General features: G+C 39.2%; 1 protein-coding gene and 1 pseudogene across 6 annotated transcripts in view; one reads left to right on the top strand and one right to left on the bottom strand.

The window, feature by feature from the left end:
• The window catches only part of IQUB (IQ motif and ubiquitin domain containing), a 135,942-nt gene that overhangs the window by 53,845 nt on the left and 67,760 nt on the right, over positions 1-14,337 (bottom strand). For all 6 annotated transcript variants that reach the window (XM_051848912.2, XM_070071265.1, XM_008258260.4 and 3 more), the window contains one exon: positions 1,842-2,017. In XM_051848912.2, the coding sequence (XP_051704872.2) occupies positions 1,842-2,017 (176 nt within the window). The remainder of the gene's footprint in view (positions 1-1,841; positions 2,018-14,337) is intronic.
• Positions 9,226-10,362, top strand: LOC100349074 (survival of motor neuron-related-splicing factor 30-like; annotated as a pseudogene).

Consider the following 14,337-nt stretch of genomic DNA (forward strand, 5'->3'; position numbering starts at 1 on the left):
CCTATGCAAGGGCACAAGGGCACAACAGCAGAGCTATTTCCAGTAAAGATTTAAGGAGCTGTTAAACAGTAATAGAACAGGCCAGCACCGTGGCTCACTAGGTTAATCCTCTGCCAGTGGCGCCGGCACCCTGGGTTCTAGTCCCGGTTGGTGCACCGGATTCTGTCCCGGTTGCTCCTCTTCCAGTCCAGCTCTCTGCTGTGGCCCAGGAGTGCAGTGGAGGATGGCCCAGGTCCTTGGGCCCTGCACCCACATGGGAGACCAGGAGGCAGCACCTGGCTCCTAGCTTTGGATTGGCACAACGGCCACTTGCAGAGTGAACCAACGGAAAAAGGAAGACCTTTCTCTCTGTCTGTCTCTCTATCACTGTCTAACTCTGCCTGTCAAAAAAAAAAACAGTAATAGAATAAATAGGTTGTTGGTTAGATGGGGAAATCAAAAATAACATACAGTCTAAAGCAAATGAGTAGATGGGGAAGCATCCATAGAGATAGATTGCATGTATGCTGCAGGATAGGATCAGCTTGTGAGTGAGTGGGGCAAGGGAAGGTGAGAAGACTTAGGGTATCCATGTCAACGTGTACTCTTAAGATATTTGTAGAGCAATGACAGTAGGCAATTGGACACATGATTTGGAAACTCCTAAAATAATCTAGCTCTGGAACTGCAGAGTTACAGGATACAGGTAGCAGTTAACACCACCAGTAAACATACATCAACTAAGAGAACATACAAATTAGGAGAAAGGCATTTAGAAAATTAAAAATAAACAGTTGTTAAATAGTAATAACAATCATGGATTAGAAACAATACTGGCTGGGGCTAGCACTGTAGAGTGGCAGGTAAAGCAGTCTGCAGTTCTGGCATCCCATATATGCACTGGTTTGAGTCCTGGATGCTCCACTTCTGATCCAGAGAGAGCTATGGCCTGAGAAAACAGTAGAATATGGCCCAAATCCTTGGGCCCCTGAACCTGTGTGGGAGACCTGGAAGAAGCTCCTAACTCCTGGCTTCAGATCAGCCCAGCTTCAGCCACTGTGGCCACTTAGGGAGTGAACCAGCAGATGGAAGACTTTCTCTCTCTCTCTCTCTCTCTCTCCCTCCCTCCCTCCTGACTCCCTGTAACTCTGCCTTTCAAATAAATTAAAAGAAAATCTTTTAAAAAGAAGAAAAAGAAGAAACAATACTGGCTAATATCTTGAAGAACTGTATTCCTCTTCTTCTTATGGTTGGATTGACTACTAATTGCTTGGAAAGATCAGGTTTAGAAAAGGAAATTGGTCACTATGGAAACAGGCTATTCAATATCAAATAGGCATGTTGACCACAAAAGGGTAATTACTTTATTCTTTACCTTAATTGCATGTTTTTGTGGGCTTCAATAATCATGTATCCTTTTGTGCAGAAATTTCCTGCCAGGTTATGATGCAGTAAGCCGAAGCAAACACACTAGTCTCCAGCTAACTTCCCCAGGTTGCTTACCATCAGGATATTTTGTGACTTTAACACTCCATACTTTCATCAGGGTGCAACTAATCTAATTATTTTGCTAGCCTAAATCTAAATGAACTGAGTCACAGGAAAATGTTTCCATCTTTTCCTTCATGGTCAAATCTGTTTAGTGAAGAACATGTCAAATTATGTTAGTTGTTAATCTGTATTCTAGGCTGCAGTTAAAATCCAAAGCATAGTGTATTCACAAGAAAAAATAAGAAAGAGAATTTAAAGAAATGTTTGTCAAAATGTGCAACAAAATTCATGGAAATTCTTATGCTTTATGATTGTTCCAACTTTTTAAACTAAGGACACATTCATATTTAAATAGTATTTATTTCACTGACCTTATCCAAAAAAGCTTGTATTGCCACTTCCTGGCTCGTCATAGAAGCATCGTATCTATGTCTCCCAATGGAAGCAATTAACTGGGTCTCTTTTTCCAGCAGTTCACATAAAGCAGCTTTCCTTTCAGCTCCAGTGAAAGACTGGTTAATGCGTTTAAGTTCTTTTTGCTTCCACACTAAAGGAATAACATGAAAGACTCTTGAGTTTCAAAAATCTCAAATCTTTACAGAGCATTTTTACCATCACAGTTTATTTTTGTACCATTTCAAACAATATACATTGATATAATCATCCATACTGTATACCTGATATGTGGAGACAAGATAGGATGAAACGGAAGCTAAAAGACATGAAGCAAGCAGTAAAAATAAAGTCAAGCAGATGAGCAAAAAGAAATCTGTTCAGATAGCATCAAATTATGCCATCCAGTCAACATGTATACTCACCAGCACTAAAAAAAAAAATATGGGTTGGGTTTTGTGGTAGCCATAAACATGCACTACTCAGATTCCCCTTCAAGAGAGCACCTGCCACAAGGAGTACTTGTAGCTGACAATTCCAATACTTTGGATCTGTGGCAGTGTTGGAACAGAGGCCACACTCTGCCCACAAAGCTCTCAATCAATTACAGCAAACCAGGAGGGAATCAGGGCCTGCCTTGTGTCTGCCCCAAAATAGTTTTCTGTGATCAATCACATAAGTGCTGATTGATGAGATGGCTTAGATTTCATCAGGCTATATTAGTTTGAGATTCGCCAAACCCCATTCTTTTTTCCTTTCCTCTCTCAGGGTCTACAGGTTTTAAACTTATTTCCAATCTGAAGACCTGCTACTACCTCACCCTTTGTCTTTCATGTCTAACTCTACCTTGCTATCTCCTTCCTTGTATACCCAAAATGATACAGTTTTGTGTAGAACTATTGACTTTGTTTCCTTCATTCAATTACGTTCCATTTTCCATTTCTTCACAAAGTCCTACATTAAAGCAGTAAACATATAATTACATTCACTCTTTTTTTAAAAAAAAATTATTTATTTTAAAGGCAGAGTTACAGAAAGAGAGACAGGCAGACAGACAAAAAGAGATCTATCCACTGGTTCACTCCTCAAACATCTATAGCAGCTGGCTGGGCCAGGCCAAAGCCAAGAATCAGGAGTTTCATCTAGGTCTCCCATAGGGATGCAGGTGCCCAAGGACTTGGGCCATTTCTGCTGTTGTCTCAGGCATATTAGTAGGGAACTGGATCAGAAGTGGAGCAGCCAGGACACAAACCGGTGCTCATATGGGTTGCCAGTGTCACATGCAGCAGCTTAACCCCCTAGGCCTCGTCTCTGGCCCCTATATTTACCTTTTTCAATTGTTATAATGTTTCTGACATGTTTAAGTATTGATTGCTAATGTTTCTGACATGTTTAAGTATTGATTGCTGTCAATACCGAAGACAAAACATAAAATGTCAAAAACTTTTAATAGATTCGCCTTATATAAAGAATACCATATCATATTCTCAAAATTAAGCTGTATCATAAAATATGGAATGCTACATATTACTCCAAACTTAAATGAATAAAACTTTTTGAGCTCAGATATATGCATCTTAACATGTGTTCCATTCAATTCTTTTTTTTTAACTTTTATTTAATGAATATAAATTTCCAAAGTACAGCTTATGGATTACAATGGCTTGCCCCCCATAACGTCCCTCCCACCCGCAACCCTCCCCTTTCCCTCTCCCTCCCCCCTTCCATTCACATCAAGATTCATTTTCAATTCTCTTTCTTTACAGAAGATCAATTTAGCATATACTAAGTAAAGATTTCAACCGTTTGTACCCATATAGAAACACAAAGTGAAAAATACTGTTTGAGTACTGGTTATACCATTAAATCACAATGTACAGCACGTTAAGGACAAAGATCCTACATGAGGAGTAAGTGCACAGTGACTCCTGTTGTTGACTTAACAAATTGACACCTCGCTCTTGTCATGAGTTGCCAAGGCTATGGAAGCCTCTTGAGTTCACCGACTCTGATCATATTTAGACAAGGTCGTAGTCAAAGTGGAAGTTCTCTCCTTCCTTCAGAGAAAGGTACCTCCTTCTATGAAGACCTGTGCTTTCCACTGGGATCTCACTCACAGAGATCTTTCATTTAGGTTTTAATTTTTTTGTTTTGTTTTTGTTTTTGTTTTTGTTTTTGTTTTTCCAGAGTGTCTTGGCTTTCCATGCCTGAAATACTCTCATGGGCTTTTCAGCTGGATCCGCATGCCTTAAGGGCTGATTCTGAGGCCAGAGTGCTGTTTAGGACATCTGCCATTCTATGGGTCTGCTGTGTATCTCACTTCCCATGTTGGATCGTTCTCTCCCTTTTTTATTCTATCAGCTAGTATTTGCAGACACTAGTCTTGTTTATGTGATCCCTTTGGCTCTTAGTCCTATCATTATGATCAATTGTGAACAGAAATTAATCCATTCAATTCTTATAAACAATTTTAGGAAGAAAATTATTTTTTAGCCCATATTTCAAAAGTAACTATCTTATCCACACTAACTGAAGCATGGGGTCACAAGTACTTTTAGAAATTAAATCCATCAGCCCCTTGTTTAACCTCCCAGCAGTTTGGACAGGTTCTATTTGCCCACTGTAGTCTTAGTAATTGTGTGGGAGGCAACAGAGTTAATTTTTTCTGACTAAATAACATTTTTTGAGTATCTGAATATAGCTGTTACACCCCACTTGTATTTTCTCTTCCACAGATGTAAACACTTCCATTTCTTAAACTTCAGACCATTTGATGTCACTTCCTTTTCAACCAAAGTTCCTCTAGTGTGGGGAGCAACTGGGAGCAACTCAGACTAGACTAAGTTACTGGAATTAAGACTTATTCTATGCATCTGCTCTCCCACAATATGGCGCTGGGAGAGGAGAAAACAGCTTCTACGCAGCTGCCTCTTGCCAACTTGAGTGATGACCTCCAGGAACTGATCCTGCTCCTGATTGGAGGAGAGCAGCGTACTCGGCGTGTGGGCAGCCGAGTTGGGATTGGTGGAAGAGGACTATAAAGGAGGAGAGAGACAACATGCACCAGGAACATCTAACGGGAACATCTAAGGGGAACACCTGTGCAGCCCCCGAGAGAGCCGGCCAGCGGTGTGCCGCTCCCCTGCGGAAGTGGGGAATGTGGCAGGGGGAACCGCCCTTCCACGGAGGTGGAAGGGACGGTAGCCAACCCGGGAAGAACCAGCAGCAAACCCGGGGAGGGCCGAGCAGACAAAAGAACAGCGCAGGGTCCTGTGTCGTTCCTCCACGAAGACGGGGAGCGACATAATGGTGCCGTGACTTGGATAGGGAAACCTAGGAGGGAAGAAACAGGAAGAAGTGGAAAATTACCAGAGAGAGAGACTAGCAAACAGCCTAGGGAAAAGCCAGACGAAAAAGGTGCCGGAAGAAGCTATTGAAAGCCTAGGCATAGACTCAGATACGGACTATGGGGGGAAGCTAGGAGAAATCTCTAAGGTCGAAAGTGAAAGTGAAAGCTAGAACAAACAGACTCGGATACAGACTGTGGGGAGAAGCCAGGAGAAATGAGGGAGGAATACTGTTGGAAGAAAACTTAGGGAAATATACCAGGTAGAGAAAAATGTTAGGGAAATTGAAGCTGCGGGGGGCAGGCCGAGGCGGAAACGTAAGCCAGTTTGGAATTCTTTAAGTCAGCCCGGGGAGCAAAAGGCGAAAATCTGGAACCAGAGGCAGAGACGTGGGCCGCCAGGTTGGAATCCGTCAGATTAGCCCGGGGAGCAAAGGACGGGAAGCCAGACCGAAAGGCGCAGACGCGTGAGCTAGGTTGAATTCGCCAGGTTAACCCGGGGAACTTAGATTGAATACTAGTGGCGGAAACGTGAGCTGGGGCTGTGTGACTCGCGGAAGCCGCCACGTGCAGAGAGCGCACGGGGCGCTAATAGATAGGGAACACGGGGCTGGCGCGAAGGGCATGGAGACCGCGGAGCACGCGAAGCCAAGCCGCGCAAAGCCGGGAAGCCGCGCAGATGGGAGAAGCGCGGGCTGAAGCGGCTCAGAGCCGGGAAGCCGCCAAGAAGCAGCCTCGGGGCGGGCGCCGGGAAGCCGCAGGGATAAGAGAAACAGAAGTTTAGAAGTAAAATGAGAGAAATAGGAATGCTGGTAGATAGAAGTAAAATAGGAGCAATAGGAATGCCCGGAGATAGGGAAATAGAGAAAAATAAGGCCTCCCCACAACATGGCAATGAGAGAGCTTGGATTCGGTCTGCCTGATTAGGGAGGTGGTGAGCACCTGCGGGCAGCTAGCAGCTTATGCGCCGCAGGTCACCGAAGACAGGCACGAATTAACATCAATAAGTCTCCCCACAATACCGCAATGAGAAGGCTTGGATTCGGTTTGCCTGATTGGTAGGGCTTGTAAGCACCTGCAAGCAGTTCTAGCAGAGTAGAGCATGCACTGCAGGGCACCGAACACAGGCACGCATCAGCACCTAAAAACCTCCTCACAACATGGCGAAGAGAGGGCCCGGATTCGGTTTGCCTGATTGATAGGACTTGTAAGCACCTGTGGGCAACTCTAGCAAGCAGAGCAAAGTGTGTGCCGCGGGGCACCGAAGACAGGCGCGTATCAACGCCAAAAATAAAAAGAAAGGGGGATCTGTGGGGAGCAACTGGGAGCAACTCAGACTAGACTAAGTTACTGGAATTAAGACTTATTCTATGCATCTGCTCTCCCACAATATGGCGCTGGGAGAGGAGAAAACAGCTTCTACGCAGCTGCCTCTTGCCAACTTGAGTGATGACCTCCAGGAGCTGATCCTGCTCCTGATTGGAGGACAGCAGCATACTCGGCGTGTGGGCAGCCGAGTTGGGATTGGTGGAAGAGGACTATAAAGGAGGAGAGAGACAACATGCACCAGGAACATCTAACAGGAACATCTAAGGGGAACACCTGTGCAGCCCCCGAGAGAGCCGGCCGGCGGTATGCTGCTCCCCCGCGGAAGTGGGGAATGTGGCAGGGGGAACCGCCCTTCCACGGAGGTGGAAGGGACGGTAGCCAACCCGGGAAGAACCAGCAGCAAACCCGGGGAGGGCCGAGCAGACAAAAGAACAGCGCAGGGTCCTGTGTCGTTCCTCCACGAAGACGGGGAGCGACACTCTAGTTTAATCACAGTATCTTGTAAAATATGGCACACAAAATTCCTATCAAGGTAAAGCCTCCTACACAAGCAGCTACCTTCCTTCTCCCAGGTCTCTACTGAAATGATACAAGAAATATGAAAGGAGGGAGAAGAAAGTCTTGAATCAGTACAAGAAATTCAAGAGCATTGGGTCCATATGGTAAAAATCTTGAGTCAGTTCTAAATAATATAGTACAGATAGTATTGAATAAATGAAAGACATGGTCAAAAAGGTACACAAATACTGAGTCCAGACTGTTGTTGGGTCATCTCAGAAGATGGACATTGTAGCAGAAGATGGCAAATATCAGTTTAAGTGACTCAGAGCTAGAGAAAACTTTAGGCGATGGCTCCATTTCAAATGATAGTTCACCATGTTATAAGAAAGGCTTGGAAACACTTTAAGAATGCCTAACATTTCAACTTACTGAGGAAGGTAATGACACATGGGATGCTAGTGCTTCAGAACAGGGAGTTAACCCCCTGCACCACAGCACTGGCACCAGACATTTACTTAATTAATCATTAATAATAGCCACATAAATACTTTCTTTTACATGGAGATAATTCATCATTATATTGTCAAAATGATAAAGTTTTAATGTCTCATGAAATGAATTCTGACCATAGAATCAAACATTTTTTCTCTGAACTTTAAGGCTTATTTCTCTGATATGGTTACTATAACTACCAAAACCCTATCTCTGTTATTATTATTATTTTATTTTAAAATGTTCCAAACAGAGGCTGGCATTGTGGCAAAGCAGGTTAAGTTACCACCTGAAATGCCAATATTCCATATGAGTGCTGGTATGAGTCCAAGCTGCTCCATTTCAGACCCAGCTCCCTACTAATGTTCCTGGGAAGGCAGCAGATGACCCAAATCCATGGGTCTTTGACACTCATTTGGGAGACTGGATCAAGTTCCAGGCTCCTGGCTCCAGCCTGGCCCAGCCCCAGCCATTGTGGATATTTGTATAGTGAACTAGGAGAAGGAAGATATATATCTCTGTGCTTCTCCCTCTCCTTACCTTTCAAATAAATAAATAAATGTTTTAAATACTTTTAAAACTATGTCTATTTTTTTAAAAATTTTAAAAATACAGAAAATTATAAAAATATTCAAGGGTCACAAGAAGATTTAATAATTTTTAACATTTGTCATGTTCACTTCATATGTAAATATTATACTGATAGTAATTATAGTTTACATATTATTTATTAAAATGCATATCATTTTTCTAAAAATTAGGAAATAATAGCATCAGATTCACAACAAGGATCATAAAGTGAAGAAAGAAGGGTATAGTATCATATAAGGGATATAATTCAAAGAATACAAAATCTAAAAACATCTATATGTTGAATAATATGGCATCCACACATTTTTATATTTTAGATATTTTATATTTTTATTTATATCCACACATTTATATACATATATCCTATATATAAACTTCCACATATGAAAGAAACCATATGCAATTTGTCTTTCTGTGTCTGACTTCACTTGGAATAATGTTCCCCAGTTTCATCCATTTTGTTGCAAATGTCGGGTTTTAATTCTTTATATGGCTAAGTAATGTTCCATCAGGTATACATACCAACTTTTCTTTACGCAGACATCCACTGATGAAATTCTAGGTTGATCCAATATATTTGCTATTTTAAGAACTCAGATGCCTTAAACACGACAGTGCAAGCATCTCTTTTACACCTTGACTTCATTTCCTTTGGATATATTCCCAAAGTGGGATAGCTGGGTCCTGTGGTAGATCTATATTTAGTTTTTTCAGGAATCACCATACTGCTTCCCACAATAACTGTACTAACTGCCATTCTGATCAATAGTATATCGGGATTCCCTTTTATACGCATATTTGCCAGCAATTTTTTTAACTTATGGTTAAAGCCATTCTAACTAGAGTAAGATGATAACTTATTGTGATTTTATTTGCATTTCCTTTATGGCTAGCGATACTGAGCATTTTTCATGCGTTAGCTATTTGTATTTTTCCTTTTGAAAAATGTCTAGCTCTGCAGACCGAGTTCTTCTTTTTCACACCTATTGGCCTTGTCGTCACGGATACTTTTCCTATTGCTGCTTCCCCTGTTGCCACTGCCACCATCACTGGGCTAATTTGCCCCTTTCCCTTCCCACTGCTCCACCCCCACATCACACAAGATGTCCAAGGATCTAGCAAAGCAACTGGCAAGCTACAAAGCTCAACTCCAGCAAGTTGAAGCTCCATTATTCGGAAATGGAGAAAATGAAGAGTTGCTAAAATTGTAGAAAAATTTACAAGAATATTAGGACTCAAACAAATTTAACTTATCTGAAAAGGGTTCCAGATTTGGGATTCTGAAATAGTTTATCTGAGCATAATTAAGTGGCTCTCTATATCCCTGAAATGCCTTCCTTCAGTAGAGTACTTGAGTACACCCACTTTGACCTGCTGATACGTAGATCACAACACCTGATGCTTCCTGGAATTGCTGATTCTGTGACCACTGCCCATCTGTCACTGAAGGAACAGTTTCAGAACTCAGACCCGGGGGGGGGGGGGAGGAAAAGTAATTAATGGAAGTCATAGAACTAACCAAAGACCTTCTGTCAGCTCAACCTTCTGAAACCTTCAGAGAGTTTTGCTTCTACTCAGCCCACTCATTTATGGAAAGTAGGAGACAAATGTATGGCAATCTGGAGTGAAGATGGACAGTGTTACAAAGCAGAAATTGAGGAGATAGATGAAGAAAATGGCATCGCTGCAATCACCTTTGCTGGTTATGGCAATGCTGAAGTAACACCACTATTGAACCCCAAGCCTGTTGAAGGGAGGAAGGCAAAGGAAGACTGTGGCAACAAATCCATGTCAAAAAAAGAAATGATTGTCCGGCAACATGAATATAAAAAATAGATTGGTTTGGAAAAAAAGCACAGAGAATAAAAGAGCTTTAACAGGAAACAGAGGACCAGAAGGTGAAATGCAACAATTCAACAACAAAGCCAGGTAAAGGGGAGCATTTTTGCTTCACCAGAGAGTACAACTGGCAAAGTTGGAGCAGGAACTTGTGAAATTGCTGATAAACCCATGACACAATATCAAGATATCTCTAAATACAAAGTCAGGCATTTGATGCCTCAATAATCAGAAAAACTGTTGGATTTCATCTCTGCAGGGCTTTACATTTACCTTTTTATCCTTATATTTTTCTAAAGGTAAATTATTTGTTAGATGAGTTAGGAAGATATCAATGTCATTGTTTGCTTCAGGAGAATGAGACTTGAAGAAACTGCATTTGAGAACTGCTATTCGTTTAACTTTTTTCATTACTACTATCACAGTTCCCTCAGTTTGTTGAATAAAGCAACTTTTCTAGATAGGTGCTGTGAGTTCAGCACTAAATGAATTACTAAGATCTTAATATCAGGCCCCCACTAAACTGATAGTACATCCTTTTTATTATGAGTCATAACAGAATTTTCATATGCTTTGAACTTAACATATCACGGCAGTTCTTAGAAGCATCAGGGCAAAACACCAACCTGCTAAAGAGATCTTTATATATATATATAATATATATAAATATATATAATATATATAAAATGTATAAAAATATATAAATATATATATATATATCTTCAATTTTAAAGCCTAACTATTGTCCAGTTAAGCTTAAATATGAGTTAATTTGTAAATAGCCATTTGTTTAGAGTTTTTCCTTCAATAACCTGTTTTCTAAGCCTGTTAGGCCATCTCTAAAACTGATCTATTTTATGTTCATTCATGGAGCTTTGATTTTATGGGAGAAACCAAACATGTTTAGGATGAGCAGCTGTAAGGTTTGCTGTTTGGCTTTTTTTTGTATATTGGCTTTTTTTCTTGTGTTGATTTTTCACTTATGATGGTAGTACCATTTTTTGGATGTGTAATGTTTATATGGGAAAACAAAAAGCTGATGTATAGCTCTGTACATAGTGTGGATACTATTTATTGGTAAAAAAAAATGAGGCTATATTAATGAACAAGAATATTGAATGTTTCATCATTAAAAATTTTATGTGTTTCTACTGCATTAATCTGGCCATAATTTCCCTGTATATTATGTTCATGTAGCTGACTTTGTAATTTTTGTTAACTAGATTAAGTTGCCAGCATTTGTTGGTGTAAGTGATCACCATTAATCTTGAGTTGAATTTAAGCTAAAAACATGTATAAAAAAGACCCTCTAACTAATAGATGATTTTTAGGTTGTATGTTAATTTTAATTTTATATGTTTAACTTTTATTAAATAAACAGTTTTTAAAATCTAAAAAATAAATGTCTATTTAGGGGCTGGCATTGTGGTGCAGTGGGTTCAGAAAAAAATCAATGATGCCAACATCCAATATCTGAGTGTTGACTTGAATTCTGGCTGCTCCACTTCCTATCCAGCTCACTACTAATGCACCTGAGAAAGCAACGGAAGATTGCCCAAGTATTTGGGCCCCTGCCATTCATATATGAGACCTAGATGGAGTGCCAAACTCCTGGCTTCAGCCTGACACAGCCCTGGCCATTGTGGCCATTTGAGAAGTAAAGAAGCAGATGGAAGATCTCTTTCTCTTTTTGTTTCTACCTTTCCCTCTGTCATTGTGCCTTTCAAATAAATAAATAAACTTTTTCTTAAGGAAAAAATTTCTGTTTAGACCCTTTACTCACTTAACTGGATTACTTGTTTCATTGTTGCTGAATTTCTTGAGCTCTAGTCACTTCTTATGTGGAAGGAACTGTGCATAATTCTACAATATACACAAAATTGAGAAAAGACAGTTTCACTTGAATGAACCACCATGTTTCCTTGACTCTTCGTAGCTAGATGGACTGTAAAATCCCTCAACAAAAACAAATTTTCTGTTTTTTCTTTCCAGCGCTCATCATCCTAAAGTCCAACGTTTTCACCACAAGATTTAAAAACTTCCTTTAGGTAGATATCTGCTTGACAAAAGAGTACTTCCTCTTGAATTCTATTAGATATGATTCAATCAAGTTAAATGGACTTCATATTGTTATATTCCAGAAATGTTTACTTCTTCATAAACTTGCAGGACTATTTCAGAATATATTACATTTATACGTAATTTTATAATTAGAAACTATATTAGCCTTATATTTAAAATTTCTGGTTTACTTTAACATTAGTATCTGTGAATTGGAAAATAAATACCTGGAGCCATAAGTGTTTTTTCTGACCTTCCTGTTATAACCATTATCTTTCATGATATCTTATTTTGCAGTTTGATCAGAATACTCTTTCTCCCCTCAAATTTCAATTTGAAATCATCCTGATCAAGTCAAAGACTTGCCAGTCATGTTCTTCATAACAATCCACTATGTCCTTTAATAGGAATACATTATTCAGACACCGTACAGCTTGGCAGCTTGGACTGTCCAGCAAGAAGATTTGTAAATTTAAAAGATGAATTATGCTCAGCAAAAGGACTGTAAATTTAAAAGCTAAATTACATTATGAAAGTCCAGGAAATCTATGATTGATGAGTTTATTATTTAAGAACAGCTTTCTCAACCAAAGGAATTTTTAAAAATATGACAGAATCCATATACCAAAAAGTAGTGTATGAATGAAGAGAAAAACTTTGCTTGTAAAAATAATATTTGAGAATATTTATGTCATATTTGGATGTTCCCAAAAAGCAAATAAAAATTGAGTGATATTAGTAAACCTATTTTACTTTTTGGTTTTACATTAGACATCTTTAGAAGCTGTAAAATGCTTAGGACACCATGTTATTATTGAAATTATTCTGGAAACCTCAAAGAGCAACATACTTTTCTCCCATATTAATACTTAAGTACATATGGATATAAGTGTATATTCTAGTTCATTTACATTCATAAACATTCAGATTTTCCTCTTTGTTTAAAATATTAGTGTGACTTTTTAAAAAGAAGCAACTCAACCTAGCTAATTAGAAGTGAAGCTAACTGAACTTAATTCTAAGAAAATTCTCCATTAGATAAATAGCCTCCCTATAAGTCTATTGTAAGGGATAGAACCAGTCGACAGTAAAACAGAATGTCCTAACTACTAACAAGACATAGAAAAACACAAGACACAGAAAAACACAGGACACAGAAAAAGTAAAACAAATCTGATTGTATATCTGATCTCACAGTTTCCAGAACCATACAGAGAAGCTCTTGCATGAAATAACAAGAGAAAGTTCTCTCCCTTTCATAAAAATATATGCTCCCTAGTAATGACAATAACAAATTTTAAAAATTTATATGCTGTGTTGGTTTTCTAGGGCTGCCAAAGTGAAGTTGCATAGATTGGGTAGCTTAAATAACACAAGTGCATTTCCAAACAGTTCTGGAGGCTAGAAATCCAAGATCAAGGTGTTGGTAGGGTTATTCTCCACTGAGGTCCTGTCTCTTCGGCTGGCCATATTCATTTACCTTTATATGTTTTCCCTCTGTACATATCTATGTCCTAATCTTTTCTTCAACTAAGTAAAACAATTGTACTGGCTTAAGGATCACCCATATGAGTTGGTTTTTTTTTTTCTTAATTCTCTTGTTAAAAGTCCTATCTCCAAATATAGTCGCAGAGTAAATTACTGAAGGTTACAATTTAACATGAATATGGGGGTGGGAGAGTTGGAGACAATCTCAGCCCATACCAGATGTCATCGACACAAATATTTTTAAGCAAAAGATATCAAATTGGCTCTTTGAAAAAATGAATTTATTTTGTGTCCTAATCTTCTTAGACAAATATCATAATTTCCAGTGTCTTAAGTTCAACTATCAAGTAAGGGATAGGACTAGTATCTAAAGTCCATACTCATTCTAAAATTTCTGAAATCTAAACTGACAATTTCAAAACAAGAAATTAGAAAACACACAACGTTTTTTACCACTAGCAAATTAAGTGTACCTGTGTTTTAAAATTCTCCTCATAAACTCAACACCTGGGTGAAGAGAACTAAGATTTGCACTAAAGACCTACAGTTGGGTACATCAATGACTGAGCCCAGAAAATCTAATGAAGCTAGAAGTTAAGGTACACTGAGATCAAAAGGTGGTAATAAGAGAAAATTTTGAAAATATAATTTATACAGGTCAAAGTAAGTATAATTTATACAAGTCAAAGTAAGACAAAGGACTAGAAGATTCAATTCAACAAATATTTTTCAGACTTAATAATCAGGGACCTATTAGGTTCAAAATTGAACAGTTGATAGGAACTTAGAAAAGTCATGGAGAAAGAGTCTCTGGGAGATCCAAGATG

The sequence above is a fragment of the Oryctolagus cuniculus genome, chromosome 3 (assembly GCF_964237555.1).
Source record: "Oryctolagus cuniculus chromosome 3, mOryCun1.1, whole genome shotgun sequence".
Lineage (NCBI taxonomy): Eukaryota > Metazoa > Chordata > Mammalia > Lagomorpha > Leporidae > Oryctolagus > Oryctolagus cuniculus.